The sequence below is a fragment of the Lepisosteus platostomus genome, chromosome 3, assembly GCF_059453375.1.
Source record: "Lepisosteus platostomus isolate fLepPlt1 chromosome 3, fLepPlt1.hap1, whole genome shotgun sequence".
NCBI classification, from domain to species: domain Eukaryota; kingdom Metazoa; phylum Chordata; class Actinopteri; order Semionotiformes; family Lepisosteidae; genus Lepisosteus; species Lepisosteus platostomus.
The window spans coordinates 45460157-45485418 of NC_142613.1; the positions used below are offsets into that span (position 1 = coordinate 45460157).

Here is a 25262-nt window from a genome sequence, read left to right on the forward strand (position 1 = left end):
ATAGTCCTCAAAACATCATCCCAAATAGGAATTCACAGACCCAGAACCATATTCCACTTGTACTTACCTTCCACTGCAACACAAGTTTTATACCCAGGATAATCAAAGTTAGCTTCTCTATTTTAGAGGATCACCCTGCCACATTAATATTTTTACCAGACATCCTTGTCATCTCATATTTCTGACCACCTAAACTGTGCAACCTTTTTGTCCACAGATACTTTAATGATCAAAGCCAATAGTTCTGCATTTCACCTCTCCCACAATTTTTATAACATTTCTGTCAGGATCCCTTTACATGGATTTCAGGATTTTTTTCAATTTTTCAGTGTGGAATTAACCTTTACTTGTTCCGTTACAGCCAACACACGCTGACACGGCTGCCCACTTGAACAATTTCAACTTTAATGGACTAAATTGCAAAGCAGTGAATTTTAGTTTTCATATTGTGCATGTGCATTTAGCTACACACTTCACACTATAAGGAAGTGTATAAGAAGAGAATGTATGAACCAATTATAATCCTACAAATGCTACTCATAAATGCATACACAATGTTTGGACAAGAATGATACTAATACTGCATTTTAATGAGCATAATGTGCTTACCCATGTTTATCTACAATTGTGTTACTGCATAAGTTTGAACAATCACTCATGAATATAATATATACTGTATATAGACTAAGCAAAATCTAAAATATCAAAATGGTTAGTTAGTAATCTAGATTACAAGTGTACTTGTTAGTTTGTGAACCACAGCAGAAAGAACTGTATTGAAAAAAACTCTTCAGCTATAGAATTATGTTTAGATTTTGACAATACATTATGAAAACTCATTCATCCAGGGGCATACGAAGATTCAGGACTAATCTCCTTTTTTTCTTCAAAGGTTCCCCTCCACAATTGTCTCATTAAAAAATACCCCTTCAAGGATATAGAATATTCAGTCATCCCCAGATTAACATATTTATTTGAAATTATCTTTTACTTGTATTTTTATCCATTAAAAAAAGGATTAGGGGGCATTTTAAGTCTTGCATTGGATCACATAACTGGAACAGAACTGTGCCGATTAAAAATACTTAAAAAATAATCTTATAAGAAATTTTTAGAGGAAAAGATTTGCTGAGATTTGCATTTTCTTTATTGACATGTTCTCCAGGTCTTTTATTTTCTAAATATATTTTGATCACCTCTCAAACAATCCCAAATCTTAAAAATACTGAAAACTGATCCTGTATATAAATTACAAACTACAGTATTAATAAACTAAATAAACTTCAAGGTGTGAGATCCCCTTTTAAATCAGTCTTCATAGAACAATCCACAAATGAAACATGGTACTTGTAATTGCAATCACTTCTTTATTGTTTCTTTATTGTGTGACTCACACAACATCTTTTGCTAATATCCACTAAGATTACCACACGTTCACACATTTTAGCTCAAATAGGATAATGAAACAGTGAGATACAGGAAGAATTATTCTGATATACAATAACTATCCATGGATAATTGAACACTCAACTAATGCAACTGTAAGCAACTAAAATGTGAATTACCATGATTTGTCTATGACTGTGCTGAATGTTTTTTTTTTCCACACATTAATCTTATTATACAAGCACATTCTATTGTTTAAAAAAATGCTTCTCCTGAATGATTTAAAGCCCTGCAAAATTAATGGGTGAAAAAGAACAACATGACTGACCAACATTAAATCCAAATCATAGGTTGTCGATAAAGCCACCCAATGAAACTTCTGTAAACAAGAATTAAAAGAGCTATGTCAGTTTTATAGTTGTTCTGCTGGCACACAAAGCTCAGAACCTGTTCTTCCCTACACATACTAAGTACTTGCACAAGATAAATATAGCAAATGCTAAATATGCTATGTTTCTTTATGTTAAAAACAAAAACAAAATAATTAAATCTTGAGGAATCTTGGCTATGTTTAAGGAATCCATATTGTCAGATACAAACATCTGTTACCAAACTCCACCTTCTGATTTTCCTAAAACATTTTATTCCGTAATTGATTTCTAAAGAACTTCAGTATCTTTTGGTATATTCTGTATCCTTTTAATGTTGGTCTGTTGCAGTTAAGCTCGGCCTTTCAGGACATCAATACATCAGTGGTAGAACATTCATAATTAGTACAAAATAATTTGTTGGTTTAAAATTATTTGTAAGCAGGTTTCACTCAAGTGCATGTTACTCGTGTTTTATAGCGATATTGGTCACAAAACCCATATTATACAGTATGGTCATGACCATTAAAGATAACAGAATTTGAACATTTGCATGCTAGTGCCATAATTTACTCATAAATAAAAATAATACAAGAGTAAATTTCTCTAAAGGAAAGGTTCAAATTATTTTGCCAGATGCTTTTGGCTTCCAGAAAAAAAAAAGACAAGTATTACAATACTGAGTGCAAGAAAATGGGTTTAGTAAGATATGTACTGTATGAATAAAATGAAGGAAATTGTTATGCTTCTAGAATACCAGCACATTGCATAGATCTTCAATATCCTGCAAAGGAACAGGTAAAGTTTTATTCCATGATGAAAGGAAAAGAAAAGGGACGTTTTGGCTGTGGAGCCTTCTTCAGGTGTGTGATATTAAAATATTCTCAAAATGTGAAAATAGTTTAGCGATCTCACATACTGTATGAGACCCTTTCCCTATTCAATATAAAATGTTCCAAGTATCATTGAACGCCTAATGGTGACCTCCAAATTTCTGATCTCTGAAAGTTATAATACTAGTTACAAATTGCCAGCATTTCAGTATTGTTTAAAAATTCGATAGCTTATCCAGCATGTTATGCCTCAGAAATTGTATCTTGAAGGAAGTGATTATTATTTATAAACAAAAATAATGGGTTCTGAGAATTGTACGCTGTAAAAAAATCCCTGGGGATCCATGTTTCCTGTAAATATTATGTTAAAAATATATTTAGTAAGGAGGATGAAAAGAATGAGATTGAAAAAGATTTTCAACCAATAATTGTCACTCAACTATTTTATTGAATTTAGTCTATTTGATTCAAAGATTATAATAGTTTGATACAACTTGTTTAGAGCTTGATAAAGGTTTTCATTAGCTGGCTACAATTTATCCTACTTTGCAGGATAATGGGAAATTAATACAAGAACGTGAAGAATAATTGAGAGAATGGCACATTGCATTTTTTTATTTAAAATGATTTTTCTATTGTTTATTGCTACTACTGTAAGTTAAAGTGCATGCCTTGATTGGTACCAGAGAATTGTCAAACTATTTAACTATATGAAATAGTTGAACAAAGAAATTTCACGTAATTTTTGTATTTCAGAATTGGTAACGATTAAATTAGTAGATTGTAGTTGATGAATGAGAAAATGAAAGACAATGATCTATAAGTTACCATTAATTATACGGGTGCCAAACATATACAGTATGTTCTATATGTTCATACAGTTCATACACACAGAAAAATAAAGCACCACATGCCAATTAAAAATTGGTAAATGCATTATGACTATGTTTACAGCTTTTAAGCTCTAAAAGAAACTACACACTCCTTATAAACTCAAACTATGCAAATGAAATAGGTGGTTAAAAAATAGATATTTTTGTATATGTGTTAGCACATCGAAGCAGTACATGTGCATACAGGTATTGAACATGTTACAGTATCAAGCATCTATTTAGAAAGTGCACCTCTTCAAAATATATAAAATCTGTCTGTCCAGATCTTAAATATTTAGCATTTATTTTTTAGTTTATATACTTTGTAAAATATTTAGCAGTGAAAGCACAAACACTTATATTCATTACAACATAAAGTGGGTGAATTAATCAATGTCACAAGATTTAACTGAAGAATAGCTATTTCTTTCAGAGATCCGTAGTGTAAATTATTTTAAAATTCAGAGATAGCTACAAAATAGCCTAAGGCAATGTACAGTATACCATGAGATACTGAGGTGATCTCATGTATACTAAGGTGATCTCATGTATGTCCCACTGCTGCATGTATCAAAAATATGAAAGAACTGCTATAAATTAGTAGTTTAATCAAAGATGCAAAGAGACAGACACCTGGAAGTTCATTCAAAAGGTTACATCTCCCAGGCTTTTACCATACATCAAAATAGATATCACTTCTTGGTTGTGTTGTTTTACCTTTTCAATTGATATGAGCGGGGCGGCCCCTGGACATAGGCAAACTAGGTGACTGCCTAGGGCCCCGGGCCGCCAGGGGGCCCCTTCAATGTGCAACACAACATAATTGTAACCAGAACACTCAAATGTGAGTGAAAACTTCTCTAAGAGGCTCTTTCAGTTGATGTTCAGGTGGGTAGCTGCGTCAGCATGGGTAAGCTGCAAAGGAACAAGTAATAGTAATTCCATGCTGAAAAAAAAGAAGAAAACACAACGTTTCGGCCGTGGAGCCTTCTTCAGGTGACAACTATATGCAAACAGGTGACACCTGAAGAAGGCTCCACGGCCGAAACGTTGTGTTTTCTTTCTTCTTTTTTTCAGCATGGAATAAACCTGTTACTTGTTCTTTCAGTTGATGCTGTGGATCAAAAACTGACCAATCACAATCGAGTACGTAATATGTTTCTGAAGTGCAGAAAAGAAGAGCGGGATGAGCAATCTCAGAACAGAGGTACATCTAATAATGTATAATGTATAAGACACATCATATTGTATTTTATTTGGTTTTGAGTCCGTCAGACCCATGTAACTAGCAAATGGCAGACTTCCCACATTTTCAAACTAAGTACATAGACTACTTGAGGTGTTTTAGTAAAAGTTAATTGCATACATACTATGTGGGTCTCCAGGCTAAAAATTGGAGTTGCCCGGCCAAACAAAAGACTGTTCCGTGATAATACGTAACCGGCATTAAAACATCTTTTTTTTTCTTTGCAGTTTCTCCCAAGAACTCAACCTGGAGCCCTTCGCATGGCAATCTCTCTCCCACTGACAGCGGCGGGACCAGAGAGGAGCTTTTCAGAGCTCATGTTGATTAAAGCATACAGGAGGTCGAAAATATGGGCAAATTGACTTATGGAATGTTTTTGTTTTAAATAAAACTTTCCTATCTGCTCAGCCTTACTGATCTTACATCCTTTGTTATTGAGTGCACTTGTTTTTTTCTGACTTACTTTTATCTTTCTTACTGTACGTTTCATACTTCTGCAATCCCTTTCTACAAAGGTTTCAGTGCAGTGCTTTTCAAGTCATGATTTGCTCAAATTTGGAAGTAACAGACATCCTGCTTATCATTATTTATTGTTATTATTGCTCCTTTCATTACTTTCATTGTTAAAATGCATCATTATTTTACCATTTGGTAAAATGTGTGCCATGATCAATTTATTTTATTCTTCTAAATAATAAAATATGGTCGTGATGGGAGCTAATGATAGTACTGTACAAATCGTGATCTGGAGGGGCCCATTTCCATGGTCTTGCCTAGAGCCCCCAGAAAGATAGGTCCGGCCCTGGAAATGAGCAAATCAGTTCACAATGGATTCAATAAAAATGAGATCTCCTGTTTACAGTTTCTTCATTTGACAATAAATGGACTGAGATGTCAAGATTAAGAGTTACAGTGCTGAGCGACTTATTAATATCACCTTAAATAAAATAACGCATGGCTATTTTTATTAATGAAATAGTTCTGGACCTGAACTTCTGCATGGTTGCATTCTTTAATTTTCTTGGATAGAGTATAAGTCTTGCACTCTCACCTAAATATAATGAAAATATATATTATATATTACATAATATAAGATTGATGAAACACAAGAAAAGTATATTTAAAAGGAAAACATTTTTTTTAGATTTTGCTACTTGGCTCTCATAGATTTTACAGTACATTTACAATAAGCACGTAATGTTCCAATTGCAAAAAGCATATTAGTATATAATATTTTTTCACTGTATTTTTAAAATTACATTATCGAGTAGTAAAATTATGTATTTTAGCCAATACATCCTCTTTAAAGATTTAGTGAAATCAATACTATTTTTGTTTACTATAAATGTACTATATATTTTGGAATCAACAATCTGAATTAATGCAATATCTAAGTTAGCGAACCAAAGATAATTTGTAGTTATTTTTATAGAAATATTAAAGATGTTCCAGAACCATCCAAACTGATTCTCTGGCATCTTAAGCTCTATGCAACCTTCTGTGCATCTCCTATTGACACCAGCTAGCTGCCTTTCTTATAGGATTTTGTTAAGGGTAACATGTCTCATCTAAAGCAGGGTCTGTGCAATTGACTACAATTTTATACATAATGTGGATTTATTCCAGCCAAGAAGGATTATAGTATTGGCTCTCAATGCTGTCAGCGAGACTGCAAACTTTGTAGAGTCGTGTATGGGTGACAGAAAATCAGACATGGAATACGAGACATGGAATGCATTCTGTATTTTTAGTAGTTTACACAATAAGGCATTGCACTGTAGATGATTCTGTACTGTAGTGTTTTGTCTTTACATTGCATGAGTTGGGAGGTAAAGATCAGACAGTAATATCAGACAGGTAAAATAAGACTAGCTTATCTGGGGCTACATTTTAAGTTCTTAACTGGAAAAGAAAAGGGTCACCACATCTCTGCTGTTACAAATAGTTAGCCTGAATGGGGGATATGACAGTGAGATGACTGACTGAGAAGTCAGTCTGGGTCAGGGAGATGGAAAAGGACATTGCTAGCACAATCGATATAAATAAATTCACACAATATATTTTATATATACAGTATACAGTAAATCCCCTGCATTCGCAAGGGTTAAACTGTAGGTACCTTGAAGATTTGAAGTTTCTGCAAATCATAAATTTGAGAATTCGGGACTTAATACTTCATGGGAAAAAATAGGGGTGGTTCCACAGCTGGTGGAACCAGCAATTCTGTAGTAATATTTTTGTTTTAACTTTAAACTATTTCAGAAATAGTGTTAGTAGTATTTTTGATGAAAATAAGTATTGGAAGGTCAAAAATATTGTTTTCCCCTATAATTCAAGTAAATGAAAGAACTTCCATCCCGTTCAGCCAACTCATTCTCCTGTTCCTGCCATTTGTCTATTTCTCTTTCTCATAATTTTTTCTTGTCTTTTTCTGTGAGACAAACAAGAATTCAGACTGTGATAATTTAGGAGATACCAAGATTGTTTTTATTTAACATTTATTTTATTTTGCAACACTGAGTCGCAGGCAGGCATTACTCTGATAATAGATCTACATACAATGCACATCTAATAGTTTCCTAAATTAAACCACATAAAACATTACCCATGATGCACCCCTAAATAAACATGTTAACTCTCTGTTAACCAAGCTATGCTTTTACTACTACAAAGACCAGTTCAGATCAGATGAACTACTGTAGATCCGCGAGTTGAAAATGCCGGGGAAATGGGTGCCTGTATTTACTCTCCTACTGCGCAGTCAGCGAACATGCAAATTTGGTCAATGAATGTGGAAATAGTGGTCACAAAAAAATTACATGAAGAGGCAAAATTGCAAATACAGAACTTGTGAATATCAAGGTTTTACTATATAAACAATCAATATATGGTAGTCAGAACTATGAGCTACTGGTTCTTTAAAATGATAAGCCTGAAATATGGTAGAAGAGGAGGATAAATTAAATGAGTTACCATGGTTCCAAGGAAGGAATAAAATGTATTAAGCTTGTATCCACTGCTGCTCTTCTCAAGAAAGTGCATGCTGTGAGGGAAACTAGGAGCACTGTTAATGCTTCCTGTAATGGAGTATAGATCACAACCAAAGGTATAGAATAGTCTACAGTTATAAAAAGTGACCAAGGCCAAAGGAAAAAAACAACAGCAGCAAAAAAGAGAAGATTGCAAGACTAGTTATTACCAGGACTCAGTGTACTGCTAATTTTAATTACACATTAAATCTCATCATGTGAAAGATAACATAAAGGAGATTCTCTGAGAAACTGGTAGGGTAACAAGCATAGTTAAAAAATACAGTTTATCAAAAGTAAATCAGGTGAAAACTTGCAGTGCAGTGATAGGTAACTAGAGGATAGGGGGATGTTTAAAGCTTGCACAAACAACAGATATAAAAAAAGCCTAAAATAACCAACCTCAATTACCTTTACCAATATCTCAATTACCTTAATCCTAAAATGACTGAAATCATAGATGAAATATGATCTGTACAATGGTAAGAGTTGTTATTATTATTGTTATTATTATTACTATTCTTCTTCTTCTTCGTCTTCTTCTTCTTCTTCGTCTTCTTCTTCTTCTTCTTCTTCTTCTTCTTCTTATTATTATTATTATTATTAGCATCATAAATACAGCCTAAATAGCAATACATTGTGCAAATTGTTAACAGAATACAATAGTATTCAGAACTGGGATTAATAAAACAGCACATTCTAGAAATCTATATGTGTCCCATAAAAAGTGTATAAACCACAAAACTTTATTTCTGTGAACACATCAGTTTTGTACACTGATTTTGTTTTTTGATGATTTCTTATTATCTGTGTCAAATGCAGTATACACCTACCACTGTCTTCAGAAACAATGTGCGTAACTAATAATTGATTGCAACTTTATTTCTAAGCATTATTACATGGGTTTTGTCAGAATGGTGATTGTCATGTCATATTAACACAGATCACCTGAAACCCTGTTTTTTTCTGATAAAATGAGACCTTCTGGTAATATTTGGTTCATGTGCTGCATTATTTAATTATTTACTAATCCATGCAGTTTTTAAGATGCTTTCATTCCCTGTGCAGATAGTTATTGTGTGATATTTACAGTCTGTGTTAGTGTTTTGTCAAAAACGTTATTCAAAAAAGTATTTTTTTCTGTTCATTTCAGCTTGTTACTTAATGCTTCTCAGTGTTCATTAGCATGTGCATTTTTTGTGTTTCACACACTGCCTTGGATATGTTCAAATGAGAGGCAATTTACAGTACACCACATGCTAGTTTTTATTCATACTAATCAAGATTTAACTTTTTTCACTCAAATGACTAACATTTTTCACAGTTTCAATTCTAAATACAAATGTGAAGAAAAAATGTTCGGGATTCTTGTGGTAGGGTCACTGAACAAATGGAAAACAGATTTTGCATGTAAAAAAGAAAGTAAACAAAATCTAATACAATACACTGATGTTATCAATGCACTAAATACAGTAATTTAAACAGTTTTTTGTTTTTACTGAGAATCACATGGAACCTCTTCGTATTGATGCCTTAAATATTTAATGGAATTCCTTCTAACAAGACATGTTCAAATTGATACAAAATGTTACCATTATTCGGCTCTAGTCTGCAACTTAAAAAAGAAAATTAAGGCAGATGAATATGAATACATCCATACAAAACTGAACTTGAAAAATACTACCAATCATAAAACACTGCTAACTCTTTCTTAAAACCAAATCTTCATTCAGAAAAGATAGAAATTATCATCATGATGATAATTATATTGTGTTCATTATACTGTAATAAGGACAATGTAATACTAGTTACAGTGTAATAATAGTAACAATGTTAAACAGATATTCATTTCATTCTTTTCATCCAGCTTTTTACATATAATATAACATGTAGGAGCAGGAGCACAGATGTTATATACTGTAGTTCTAAACTGCGATAAATCATATTGTCTAATACAAAAGCCCATAAAACAATAGTAATGTTGAGTATGGCTTCAATAAATTATATTGAAATTATATCAAACAAAAGCTTCCATTTTGAAATGTACACTGTTCCAGGTTAGGCACTGTCTGTACATGAATTGTCTTCCTGGAATAACAGACAAACCCCATCATCTTCAAGGAAAAACATTACAACTAAAAATTGATAAATGCAATGTTTACTTACAGGTAACATGGAGTTGAAATATACCGTAAGCCTAGTTTTTGCTTCTCAGAAAAATGTGACATTGACCCAGATAAATACTCCTTTCTGAAAATATTTCAAGATATCCTGTTGCCTGGCTACTCGGTGATTTGGTATCAACATGGTTCAAAAATTATTGACACCAGCAGAGAAGCCTTGTGAAACCAGTTTGTTAGAGCTGCCAGTATACAATCTTAGATCAAGTAGCATCTTTGCCTGTCAAAATTTGATCCCATATGTGACTTATACATTCCTTTCCACATTCATATTCCTGCCAAGCTTTTTGGTTATATTTAGTGCTTGAAAGAACTGATCCCAGTTTTATATCATATATATATACGAAAACAAAACATTCTAGGTTTTATATCAATAGTTGACTGAACACACTATTTTCATTTAAAAACTGAGTAGATTTTTTGATTATTTGAGTAGTATTGTACCTTGTAATAAAATACCTGGCTCACATCTTTGAGACAATAAAATACTAGTTTTATTCAAGGTAGTTTTAAGCCACTGAGTATTCAGTATTTGGTATTTAATGAGATAATCTGTATACCCCAGGGTCTCGACAGTACAGTATATACAGTACAGTATGTAACTTTTCAAAAATACATAATTTTAATTAATTTAAGAACAGCAAATGACCAGGCCAAATTCAGTAATTAAGACTGCCTTGTTGTTATTTTTGTGAAAGATGTCGCCTGGAGAATGACGTACAGTATTTAGCTTTAATTATCAGCTTACTATTACAGAGAAACCAGGAAGTTATCTCTGTAAGGAAAAGCCCCTCCCTGAAAGACAGTGGGTCACATCACAAGTTCAGCGGTGTCGTGCCTATCTAATTGTTTTCAGACTACTTTGGCTACAGAATAAAAACATTCTAGGATGAAATACCCCACAAATACGAAGAATAACCGTAGATTGCCATCTTCATGAAAATAATACATATGCTTAGAGACCATCCAGGGGTACAAAGTAGACAGAAGAAAAACAAAATTGCCAACTCGTGTGTACTTCAGCATCATGGGAAGGGGTAAGAGTTATAATTCAGAGATGAATGCCATTTTGCCTTTGACAGTCCTAACAGAAGATAAATTGTGCAGATGTCATGGTGAGCATTATGCTGACTGTTGCGTTGAGGGAAACTGTGCTGCTCAGCAGTACACTGGCAATGCCCTTGTACTGTACATTCCTATAAGCCAATCTAGTATTTTAGATTTTACTGTAGGAAAATGTACAGTAAAACCGCAAAGTGTGAGAGTTACAGTGGTACAACTTACAGAAAGAAAATAATTATGAGGACTTGCCATGGCCAAGCTTTTCACTTGACCCGAGTACAGAAAAACATCCATGGTCTCAACTTGCCATGCCATCCAAAGGAGATAGCTGCAACCAACAAACATTTGTCACCTGGCTACAGTTGCACTAGAAGTTTGTCAGAATACTCCACTGTAATGTTTAGATTTTGACAGTGTTTCATATTTCTTGCTGATCATGTGTCTTGATTCTTTGAACTGTATTTTTGCTAAACTTTCTGTGATTTTGCTTGATATCTAGATTTCAATTTGTTTATTAGATCTATTAGACACGAGAGTTGTATTTGTTTTGTGCAGAAAAAAATAATTTCAGACTTGTAAATAAAATGTAACAATATTTCAGAGTACTAATATAAACACACCCCAATAATAATCTGAATTGAAGAATGCTTTTGTATGCTTTTTTCTTCATCCATTTTCTTTTAACTAATTCATTAATTCACAATTTCATTAGAAGTTATTACTATAAATCCCCGATCCATCTTTTTTTCTGTGTTCTCACGTGTTAAAGTTTTGATGAAAACATTTTGATCAGATGTCTCAAGGGTGCGTTACCTTTCTTTTCATTTAGGTTTCTCATCTTTAGTTTTCTCTTTCATATTGAAAGTCTTTGAACATAGCATACAGATACACATTTTACTGAGGTCTGTCTACAAATAATTCTGATTTTGTGTAAAAAAATGACTGCTTGAGTTTGGGACAAAGTAAAAATGTGAAAAAAAGGATAATTCTGGATTGAATAAAAGGGGAAGGAGAAAAAGCATACTGTATTTCAGTTGTGAAATGTTCTTTAGCTGTTTGGGAGAAAAGTATCATATATTTGTAGATAAACTTTGGAAATAGATTAAGAAATACTGATAATAAAATAGTGATACCATCCTTAAATTTCTAACAATTTGAATAAACACTATGTCCAAAACAGGGTTACAGTTAGCCAGATCCTAATTCAGCTGAAAATAAATGCAGGACAGGACACACCCTGGATGGGATGCCAGTACATATTCACATGGGGAACAATTTAGATAGCTTACCTAGACAGGTTGTTTTGGACTCTGTGAAAACCCCACACCCACTGGAAGAATGCAAAATTAACGTGGTATGATGCAGTAATCCTAACTTCCACGCCCCTGTGTGGCGACCCCCAAGTTCAAATTCATCCTAAGTAACCAAAGTGTATTAGAATTCACTTGTATATTATTCTCCATTTTGAAAACATCGTTTTAACCTATATTTTTGTAATTACTTGATTAACTGAGAAAAGATACTTGAAGTGATATATCTAAGTGCAGCATAAAAAGTAGAACATTATATAACAAGAGAGAACCTCAATATCAGATGCTATTACAGCATTTTATAAAAGCAAAACTTTTTTATAATTTCATCATTTCATGTTTTCAAGGAAGCACTAGTGAAGTGCTTTATAGTGAAGACCAAATTCCATTGAATCTCGGCATATTATAACACTTAAATTAATTTTTTAAAAAAGAAAAGCTATTTTGGCAGTTTTAAAGAAACTTAGAATGACACATTCATAAATAGGCAAAAAACATAATGGTGCATGTAAGGTTCTTCAAATAAACATTACTAGATTAACTACACCACAGTATTGGTAACAGTCCTTTTACAAAGTAATTATTCTATTTCCCCATACATAGCAATAAAGGGAGTTAATTTGTATTGACCTTTTAATTAAACTTATCCTGGACATTCTCTTTAGTCAGCGACAAGTACGTACCATTAAGATTCTTATTACAACAGAATTGCATGCAGAATTGTTGTTTTCTTATCCTATTAAGTCGAAATGGTCTTTATCGCCACAAGATCATAGTGACTTCAATCAACCAATTTAATTACTTTGTTAAAATTGTTAGTAGTGTATCTAACAAAAAAACAGGAAGGTCTGTGATGTTATCACTATCCCTCTTTAATATCAGGCAGTCAATAGCAATACCTTTTCACTGTTTTCCAAATCAGATCTGTCTGCTTCCATAACATGCCCCTGTACAGCCAAGGATTAAAAACTGACATGCATTATATACATGTAAGTAATTACCCTGAAATGTATTTATACCAGCATTTCATCAGCAAGATATACAGTCACTGACATAAATATTGGCATTCTATATATTTAACAATTATATTTTAGTGTATAATAAATATTGCTTGTTATTAATAATTTGCCATTTATATCTCTAGTTATATAAATATATAAAGTTTATTTAAAAGTCACATATCTAATAAATTAATGATTCCTACTGGTAGAGATATAGGGTACAAAATCTTATGACAGAGAATGTTTTAACATACTGTATATACAGAAACACCTTGAGCAAAGTGCAAAGTACATTTAAAATAAACATTATATGCTATAGCTGGGTTTATATCATCTTTCCAACTACAAGGTTTGAAATGTATGCATGGAAGGGGACACATGCAAATCAGATACTCCTATGTAAGTGATTAATATGAATTGTCTCTCATTGGAAAGACCTTACATCATTGGAAAAATCGCCATGATGTTTCTGCATTTCGTTTTTAAAGTAACTACCAGTAACTATCAGCACAATTAGTTGAAACTGGCTTATGTATCTACCCAAATCATTGCACAAGAGCTTAATTGACTGTTTTATGGGGGATTAGAGGGGGAGACATGTTGTATTCAAAGATGAAGGGGTTACTTTGATATTGCAGTTGCTATTACATGTAGAGCATATGTCAGAAACTGCTGTCAACACAATACTGTCCAATCACAATATCACTTGATGACAAAAAGTCAGTTGTTTCTAAAGTCTGTAATGTGGCCCTCTACATCTTTATGCTACTGGCACTAAAACAATGCTATTCCTTTCAACATAACTCAACAAACAATTTGTGTTTACTCCTGTATGTACATGTTGCATTATACCCAAATGAGAACAGACTGAAATTCAACTGCCCTTTACCAAAATGCAAGATTGTCACTCATTTGTATGTGCAAACTAATGTTTGGTGGCATTGAATTATGCCGTTACCATTATAGAACATCCTGATAACTACACCAATGGATCTTCTGTGATAGTTGTTGCTGAACAGAAGAAATTCATCAGTTGTTTCTCCATTTAACGATGCTGTCATTGAGTCATGACATGTGGTTGGCCAAATCTGGGTTGATCACAGCTGCCTCCTGTCAGCTGGTAACATAGCTGGAGTCTAGTCATGGGGGGTGATTGGACTCTGAATGTCTTAGTGATTTTACATTGCAACAGTCCTGTTGGCAACACTCCCAGAGCCCATTCCATCTCTCTTTCACAGAGAAATGGCATTGCATGGCATAGCTGCAGTGTGATTAAAACTGGAAAACCTTCCTACCATTTATTCATGCTTCTATCTACTTTACACATACAACTTGATAAGCTCACATTTCTTGGTACAAGAGCTCCCACAGGTGTTGCTATTTCATACCCAGAAGTAAAAAAGAGTGAAAAACGTAACATTTTCTAGAGGCACATTAAAATTTCTCACAATAGCATGTTCAAATAGGTGAATCCATTGACATGGCTTAATTAATATGTTGGGGTAAAATTACGTTCTATGTTTCTAAAGTGTATCAGTGTGTATTTTCTCTTTAAGTAGCAGCTTTCCAAGATTTCAATGTGCATAATGAACTATATACAGTACATAGAGCCCTTACGCATTGGATTAAGGTCTTCTCCCCAGAAGCAGTGAAATAACCACTTTTTCTGTACTTCTTCTACAACCATAAAATAAACATCAGCCTTCTGTATAACTAAGTTACTAGATATGGATATTTCTGATCCAGTTAGAGCTTGTATTCTCCATAGTTGTATTACCTATCTGTCAAGACTTCACATTTAATTAGAGCAGTTCCCTGTTCATATATAGTGGTTGTGGATGTCATGGGGACACCAGGACAGGCTTACTAAAATTCAACAAGGTAAGATACAGTATGACTGGTAATTTGGCAGAAAACAATTTATTAATATTCTCTCAATAAAACGTAACAGAGATGGTTCTGGCATTTTGTTGTAAATGATTTTTTTTTATTTCAGATATGTCACCTTCTTCTCCTTATCAATCATTACTGCATATACTGTACCCTGTCAATCTGTGGCACCTGTCAATCATTTTCTGTTTATTAATGTCTGTTTTAGTCACTTCAGTCAACGTTTTTTTCAGTCTTCTGTCAAGAAGACCCATAAACATTTAATGAATTGTGCAAGAAGAGCATTTTGTTTTGCATTTTGATGAGTGCAGACCACCATTAACAGATGGAGAAAAGTGTACCTCCTCACGTACCTTAGCTCTGTTGCTAAAGAATGCCAAGGGTGTGTGCACCAGTTTGTGATCAAAATGTATTTTGCTGAGAAAAAGTCGGCATTGAAATGCCCGAAACACCACATCTTCTTTTGCATTTTGACAAAATAAACACAAGTTCATTAATATTATTTACAGCATTTTCAACCTTCCTTTCTTGTTTGCATTTGTCTGTAATTTTCACAGGCAAATTTAGATTGAAACAGTCTTAAATGCTCATGCAGTCTATCTCTGTGATGGTTTGAGTTGGGATGTCTAAAAGGAACTGTTTTAAGTGATTAACCTGCCTTCTCTGCTCTGGTTGTTACGCATTTGGCACTGCCCTATGGCTTACTGTTGTCAAAGCCTTCTTTGGACTACAATCTCAGCTCAACATTTTCATGGACATGCTGTTTGGTGTTATTTATGTGCACGCCTGTCCCTGGATTCAGGTGTTTTTAATATGTCTCATGAGTTCAAAACATGGAATGAAGTAAGGTGAAATGTATAATACATTTATCACTATAGTGTTAACCTAAATTATTCACCATTTAGCAGTGAATAGTTACGGCTTCCTTGCCACAGTAGTTATTTATTTGTTCACACCTTGTATGACCAAAAATAGATTGTATCCCTTCATATATAAACCTACAGTAATAGGCCCGATCACTAAACCAAGTTGAGAAGGGAATTCTAAGGAAAATGTTTTTTATGTCTGCAGAGTGCCTTTCTAAAAATTAAAATTAATTTTAAAGTCTTCAATAAACTTTTAGAAAAACAGTTGTTGTTTTCTTGATTTGACCACACACTATATAAATCCCTTTTGAAAACTATACTCTGATTTGAAAATATGCACTGCTAATCAAAAGTCACTGATTTTGTTAGATGTGGCCCACCTTCCATAGAAAGTTTAGACATTTTGTTTTAAGCTAGTTTAAATTATACCTTTTTATACTGCAGTAGAAAAGGCAATTTTTTAGCTTTCTGGTTGTGTGGATCAGAACAAATGATGTTAATGACAAGGAACATCTGACAATGAGTCAATTACATTTGAATGGTAAATCTGATGGATTAGCTACTACAACAGTTCATATTGGCTGCTCGGTTACAGTGTACCCAGAGTTGATATGATTGTGTTTTTGAAGATTCTGATTAATGTGATTTAAAGTTGGCTAAAGGATAGTCTCATCTGAATCTAAAATAATAAAGCTGTTGTAAACATCAAAAACATTAGAGAGGCTTTGAATGAATTGTTGCTCCAATTGTTTGTATAACTCCTGAAAGTGCCTCAGATATCTAAGATACACACTACTATCTATGTATGTATTTGAATGTAGATATTGCCATTTCATAAATGTAGTTTCATCATTTCTTTTAGTGTATATTTCTTCTGTTTCATTATAATAGTAATGACTGAAAACTAGGGTTTAAGAGCAAAGGTGCAATTTTGATGAAATCTGGCTACACCAAAAGCAATTTCCCATTAAATATGCAGTATTTGGTTAAAACATTATTTGTACGTTGATGAGATATATACAGTACTGGCTACTTGTTCCTATGGTTATATGTACTACATAAACTGAGATATACAGTATACAGTACTGGGTACTTGTTCCTATGGTTATATATACTACATAAACGTATGTTAGTGGCTTAATACAGTATATCCAATATCCATTCTTTCCGACTAACATCTTACTATTTTTCTGCTGTTTTTTGTATTCCATATACACAATAGTATTAAAGTACGCTTAGGCTAGTTTATATAGGCTCCTAAAAAAACATCCTTTATATATTCGTGATGTTACAATGAATTTCTCTTGAAAAGAATCGCTTTCAAAACCTTGAAAGAGTTTTTTGAGGGAGGGTCAAGTACAACAACCGTCTATGCAGCCGGTGGAAAAATGGTTTCTAATGCGTATCGTGTACGCCATTGTGAAACGTAAGCTGCTTTATCATTCTAAGACAGTATGTAGTATTTACATCTTAATCTACCTGTAAACACATTGGATTGCATTCCTGTAGAGTTTAACACAATGCCTTCTGTTTCTGATGCCTTATTATCTTCCACAGGAAAGAGTACAATATGTCAGCGTTTTACTTGACGGAACTGCTATTGTTGTTTTTACTATCTTTCGAGCCGCTGTGGAGCATCCTTTCTAATAATCATTTTGTTGTACGTTTTAAGGAAACATTGGATATGGGTTCTAGAATCAGAGGTAGAGACGTGTTGGCACTGAGAGTAACAAGCAGGCATAGCGTGTGTCCAGCTCTAAAAACAAAGAGCAACCACAAAGAAGAGGCATAATGGAGAAACAATATTTTCTCCATTAGGTTCAACAAACTAATGAACAAGGAGCAGTGAGTCACACGGTTTGCTCTAAGAGCAAAGCTGTGGGATCTTGACGCATTCTGACACGTGTACAAAGTTCACTGCAATAATTAGATCGAATAATTGCGAAGACTCGTTGTTTAGACTAGAAGTCTAGGTTTAGTCATTAACAAAATTATCTCGTAGCGCAAATAACTTTTTTATTACCTATCTTATGTTGTATTTTTTGCAAGGCACTTAGAGAATGTTTGAACTGGCTTTGACAATCTGCGTGTTATAGCACTCCAGTGCATACCCTTTGAAACTGACGGCTGATATGCTAGTCCACAGATCGCTCAGAGTTAAAAGGCAGACTGCACTATGGTGACGAGAGGGCTTTGTGTAGAAGTAGCCCTTCCTTAGAAACCTAACGTTAAATAAGGCCTGCAGGAACTGCTGTCAGTATATATTGTATATACTGTACTGTAAGTGACCACCAACTTGGATGGAACACCCTAACTCACGCACAACTGTTGAAAACAGACACAACATCAAACATGGAATAACCAGATAGTGTTTTTTGTTTTTCCTTTTCTGTCTGTGGGACAAATAAAACTGGCAGCTTTTAGTTTCCATTTGTGAACATGAATGACACTGAAATGGCACATAAATGCAGTGCATTTAAAAAACAGTGAAAGGAAACGGATTGTGATTATCCGACTTCGACATTATGATGCAAAATTCCGTTTTTCGAGCTAATCTGTTTTTAATCCAAAACATTCATGAAACAGTGGATTTTGGACATTAGCATTTCAAAGGCACGAAATATTACATATGTAACCATTACCGTTCAACAGAATCTCGATGTCGCTTATGCGAAGCGCATGTTCCTAGTAAAACGAACAGGAATACGCATAGTTAGAACAATACATTCCTTGGAATGGTTGCCATTAGCAACGTACAGAAAGCAACACCTTAAGCAACCAATGGCTGAGAGAAAACGCTCACTTCTGTGTGCGTGATCTGGCTACCACAACGAAGCAAAGAAAAAATTGTCTTTCTGAAGCAAAACTGTTCCTTTCATTTTGACTGCTCCAGAACTATGTACAGTGATTTCATAAAAAGTACATGAGGCTTAATAAGGTACAAAAAATAAACACACGGGCAGCATCACAATCTTAATCTACAGCAGCCTACAACATGTCTCGGAATTTACAGTAGGAACAGAAAAACTGCCAACATTATTCAATCAATGTTTAAGCACACCATTTAAGCACACCTGCTGCACAGTTATTGCAACCTTTTGGTCATTGTGACGCAACTAAAGGAACACGTTAAATAATACACAGTGGACCCGAATTATTAAATGTAGTAATTCCAGACATTCGACATTATAAAAGTAAACACTATATTATTTTCTAACAATGGAAACATGTGCATGAGTCAGAATGAATGAACACGAAAATCAATTCACTTTTGGTTGTTTTACGTCGAAATTCCAAACTACAAAACGTTGAATCTTTTAAGTGCAGTGCATACAAGTGGGTTTTAGAAAACTTAGAGGAAAACATTAAAAGTGTTTTCAAACCGTTTCAACAGCACTTGATCGCCATTAACGTAGGTCTGCCTTAAAATAATGGTATTTACTTTATATTCCTGGAATTATCACTGAGCATCTTGTGTGAGGCTTTTACGTCTTTGGCAGAACATTAATGAAGTTATATTTAACCTTGCTAAGTGTACACTAAAGGTCATAGTAGGCGGGATACATTTTCACTGCTAGCATGCTGTTTTCACTGGATCACGCTTTTAGCAAACTAAATTGATATCACTCTAACTCTATGTACAGTATATATAACACGCATATTAATAAAGATAACTTCTACATATTCTACAAAGGATATTTGTCTACCTTGCTGTCAGGCGTACCCGGGAGTGTTTGGTGCTACCTCTTCTGTGATAATGTGTACTCGCTATATACAGTATTATTGGCTGAGTGAACATAAAACATCTTTAGGCAAGAGGCAGGAGGAAGCGTTTAAGAGACGTGCTGCACCACAGCCCATTTTAATATGAAAAATGCGAAGGGGCAACAAAGGGGTCATGGTTACATCTAAACTGTGTTTGAACACACCAGTTATGGCGTCCAAAATAATTCAGTCTGAGTGCATTCTAATTCATGAGTAATATTTTTAAAGAAAAATAGTCTTACCAAATCTTAAAACGTGCGGCATCCCCTGAGAAAATCCCACACATAGTAATATCAGCAGAAGAAGCCTAACGGTGCACCTGAAGACCAGATTAGTTAGAATTGGGGATATAATCTTCATGATGTTTGTATAATGCACAGTGCTTATTCCCTGTATTGTTAGATTCCCCGAAGTTGTTTTATTGACGTTATGCAGGGTAATGGCCCTCAGTGAGGATCACGGCATGGTCACTTAGAAAAGAAAGCATATGCTTCCCAAATCCATTAGCAATCCCTGCATGTTCTTGTTTCACTGCGCCAAGAAGCAACCTTCCGATGCAAGGAATGGTGGGACATCCATGTTAGGCTGTGCAAATCCAGAAGAAATCCATTCACAAGCAGTCTGAAAAAAAAAGAGTATCGGTAGATATCCAAGCAACACAGTCTAAGGAAGACTAAACCACGGACGGCAAGATTGCAATAGCAATCTATAGGCAGCGGTTGTCTATGCTACCATTCTACTGCACTGCTGCACAGCTTCTGACGTGGAGCCAAGATTAGTGTGTGTGAGAGAAAAAAAGATAGCTTATTTCACCGCTGCTGACCACAAAATCTTCCGATTCCTATCTGGCACCCGAGTGATGTTACATCTTTCCTTTTTCTCGCTATGGAACTGGGGAGTTTCGTTTATTTACGTATCCACACTCTTTGTTTCTGCCAACAGACGTCCCCACCGGTGGGAATATAGTGTGCTCTTCTGTAAAATCAATACATGAATTCTAATAGCTGGCTCGGCAGGTCGAAATCTCTTAGCCTTGAAGTTGTGTAAGAGGTATGTACCAAAGTTATGATAGGAACCGGAATGTTGCAGATAATACGAAAGAAAAGGGGGCTTTGTGTGAAATTTTAAAGCATAGTAGCGGAGCTCTCTAGAAAGACACTAAATATTGTTATATATATACTGTTTATATTTATTCCATCTATTAAACCCTGCACATTTCAGTGAATTGTATGAGGCTAACTTTACGAAAGACTGTTTCATAAAGATTCACTTTATTAATTGCAGCAATAGAGAACTGTATCTATACATGTAATGTTGCCACAAATCGTAGAGAGCTAAAAATGCATTTTTTGTTAGTGTAGACCGAAACAAATAGCCATGAGTGTCGATGTACTTTTTGCGGTTTTACTATTAAAGTTATTAAAAGTTTTTTTTTTTGTTCTAGTTATTTTAGCCTATCTTTACGAAATCAAAATGGGGACGTAATATTCATTAACGCTAGTTTTACTCTTTATCGCCGGTTAAGAGTAACCACTTCTACTCGCTTTTCTATGCAGATTAATACTGAGGCTGATATTCAATGACGCTTTAGACTGCAGAATATAACATGGTTTATCTGACTGCAAGCCATATTTATAGGAAATGTGCAACATCTTTATGTTTAGTATGAAGTAGAAATATTTTAAGTCGCTTTAGTATATAGCCTATATACTGTACATATCCCATTAGATGTACAGTACAATATTAAATAGCGTCACATCCCTGTAATAAGCACTTCGAACATCAACGATACATTTTTGTAAGCAACGTGTCATTTATACCTTGTAGTCAGAGAATCTAGTTTTAGCTATTATGTGTCGGTGGAATCTTTAAATTGAGTTTTAACAATATTTTAAGAAAACTTTTTCAGAAGTTTGTTATAAAACCTATCAGGTCTTTATTCTAAAACAGACAATGTTGCTTTAAATTGAAGGCAATTTCGTGTTCCTTAAGACACCAGGCAACTCCGTTCGTTCAAATGAAAACAAATGGTTTCGATAATCTACCTCATATGCTTTTAATCAGTTTTCACGATCAAAATCTCTTATGGCATTAAACACTATAATCCAATTTGAGTAACCAGTCTAAAATTCATTACATGTTTATCATCACAGTACTTTGAGAGTTTTATGAGAGATTACCATGGGTGCATGTTTGTGCCGATAAAAAGATTTGTAATCAACACGTCTTATGGAGACGGTAATTCCGAGACAATACGTTGTTCTAGTGAACTATCACTCGAGTGTCACAATGCGTTGCGCTCGAGTACATGCACCAAACTTCATTATTACGGTTTGAACATGAGCTGGTGATGGAAATAATGTTCAAAATCTTTCCGTAAAGGTACTTCTGCTACACTGTCTTTTCACATTAACTGCTACTGAGGGGCTGTCGAGTGATCTAACACAAGTCGCGTTGCGTTCCTTTTATGTTTTATGTTTAGTGTTATATTAGATAAACCTATATGCTCCACTACTTTATTTTTTTCTGTTTCTTGATTGTATCTGAATAGGTCAGGATGTTAGAAATACAACCAACGCATTTACTAATATGACGATGATATGGTTTGTGGATTTTACTTATCCAATTGCATTCTGTATTACATACTGTAAATAAGTGGAATCTGGGTTTCAGCACCGCGAACAGCGACGCGTTGACCGGTATTTCTAAAGTAGTAATATCATGTCTGAAGCTTTCCTATTTTATGTTTTTGTCATGAAAGCGCTCCGTACTTATCAGGGCTTATAATCACTTATACGGCTTTATGAATCTCTTCATTTTTATTCGGCTAATAATAAACTACACTAGCACTTTTTAACAATTTACTTATAACCTGCTGAACCGAAGAAATCTGAGTTTAAAATCTTAAGTCACATGAAGATGAAGTAGTTTTATTACAGTCTTTGCCTTAATGTACTGTTAGGGGCTTGATTGGTTTAACAGCACAGGCCAAGCTGTCAGTAATATTTCATCCAAGCCAAATCCCATCTTCAAACTATATCAGTTTGATTGAAAGGTGGACAAATGTCTATTCTCCAATCAATAGCTCAGGGTAAACATTTCCTGTTTCAATGAATAATGTATACATAGTTATTCTCATGAATAGGAATGCTTTATCTTTTTTTGCTTAATGCCATACTTGCACCTCACTCCCTTTGGGGGCACTCGATTGAAGAGATCAAATGACTGTTTCCTTCCAGAATTAGAAATCCATGCATTTTACAAGGAAAAGTTTTAAAATAAACTTTTTAACAAAAGCTTTACACTAAAAAAATATCACACATGCCTTTTAAGGTCATCTGCAGGTTTCTGTGTAAGGTTTAAGGAAAATACATTGTGTTTTGCCTCTCTGTGCGGTAGGGGGTTCGGAGGGTGGGGGAGGGGTTAAAGGAGAAATAACATTTAGTATTACAGTACACTTTCCTTCCTAAACTTTCTAATAACTTGCTTTAAGCAGGTTAAATTAAATTGGAATGCTATATTCAGTATTAATTCGACGCCTTTCGCTTGAAATACTTAAGTCATACACTTATTACCTACAAAGTATCATTTACTTTTTAAACTGTTGCAAATGGATGATACTGTTCTATATTTGCTTAGTCTATACCGACGATTAATGAAGGAAAACTGGTAATTATGTTTCATTGTCATGTAGCAACTTGTATTGTAATTAAAGTATCACACAGTTGAGAAATTAGCTTTTTTCTACACATAATATTTTTAAACTATAGTGTGTTGGTATTTATCTCATTTGGTGAGATAACAGAAATATATATATACTGTACCGTTAGCTTTTCTTCCTTTTTAAGTACAGGCTCATGTTTCTGCGACCTCTACATTGTCTATGTAATGAAGTTGATATTTAAACCAGTCATGGATCAATACATCCTTTTATATTTATAAAGAACAATCCAAGAAATGTTTGGAATTTCAAGTGAATTTTTGAGCGTTCGTATGATGAGCCATACTACCTGTTTCTAAACTTGATTCCATATTGCGCACCACGTTAACACGAACGTCCCCTAGAATTTATATTGCAGACATTTAACGATTCCTAACGTCTTTTAAGCAGCACAATACCAAGTGCATTAGCTCTGCAAGCAGAGAGTCAGAAGAGACATGCATTTTAAATAGGGGTCAAATGAAGACACAAGAGGTCATATCTCAACACGCTTTATTAACTAACAAGTCGTAACCTTTTAGACATTTACAACGGCATTCATGCCAAAGATTAACATGAACCGTGCCATATACGTATTTGCTAAAACAAATATATAACACTCATTTATCAGTATATCGAAATTATTTTTAACTTTATTTAGATTTTATGGTTGAACTTTCTCACAAAAAACATATTTCCAACTTATTTTTTGCTATGGCAAAAGATAAGATAGAATTTTGACCATTTTAAAATAACATTTGTTGAGAGTTCTCGTCAAATGTTATATCACTACAAGACAAAAAAAATAGATAACCACCAAATATTGTAACGTTCAAAATTAAAAGACTAAAAAAGGAGCGGAACATGACTGAGTTATAAAAAGGAGACAAGGTCAAATTAATTCCGATAAATAAAAGGTTTAAAAGCCTTCTTACCTTCGGGTTTGAAAAGCAGAATGAGCTGTTAAGTGTTACAAGAGCAAGAGAAAGTAGTTCATTTGTTCCAATAGCTCAGTGGAATCAGTCCTACAGACTAGAGACTCGCTGTGTCTGTGCTGTGGAGAAGACACGCCTCCTGTCGGACAAAAAAACTCATTGCTTAAAGAAACAGCATACATCAAACCGAGGTTTTCTATCTTTAATCTGGGATGCTGAGGCGTTTTAATCTGTTTTTCTTAAAGCATTGTTGACTTCTGTAGCACGAGAAATGTAGCGTTCACTAGCGTGTTTATAGGTGTACTTAACGCGGAGGTTCAGCACTCCTTCAGAGAACCTCAGAGACCCCCAAACGCATTAATAATGCCACTAGTGTGGGAAATGGAACTGTGACGAATTGATCAAACTTGGGTGGAAAACTGTGAGTGAGGCACGGCAGAATGGAAAAGGTTAATTATTTCAGTAAAGAGGAAGTCTTTTTTCGGGAATTGAGCATTTGTAACAATTTAACCTTATATTTTCCCACGTTTTAGTAAAACCTTTCCATCGTTAGTACGGATGCATGTATTTAAGTACCAGTAATTATAGCCTTCTAGAACCACTAACAGTACTCTGTTAAAAATATATGTTAACTGTTTAAACTGTTTTATATAATTAATTGTTATCTACATTTTGATCTGTTTGGAGCATCATTCTGAGTAGGTTGTTGAAATTGACATGTATAGTTATTCAGTCAAAAGCTCGTGTTATCTGGTTTATCTGCCAAAGCATAAACAGTAATATAACCAACACAACGACCTGCGAATCCTGCTTAATTGA

General features: G+C 34.2%; 1 protein-coding gene across 3 annotated transcripts in view; it reads right to left on the reverse strand.

Annotated features, from left to right (window-relative positions):
• The window catches only part of grik2 (glutamate receptor, ionotropic, kainate 2), a 266090-nt gene extending 241324 nt beyond the window's left edge, over nucleotides 1-24766 (reverse strand). Inside the window, exons 1-2 of one of the 3 annotated variants that reach the window (XM_088625713.1) lie at nucleotides 24444-24762; nucleotides 20051-20429 (exon numbers count right to left, since the gene is read on the reverse strand). In XM_088625713.1, the coding sequence (XP_088481839.1) occupies nucleotides 20051-20168 (118 nt within the window). In that variant the 5' untranslated portion in view covers nucleotides 20169-20429; nucleotides 24444-24762. Of the gene's footprint in view, nucleotides 1-20050; nucleotides 20823-24443 lie in introns of those variants that run through there. The other 2 variants (XM_088625715.1, XM_088625714.1) reach the window with 2 other exon arrangements.
• Nucleotides 24767-25262: the final 496 nt, after the last annotated feature.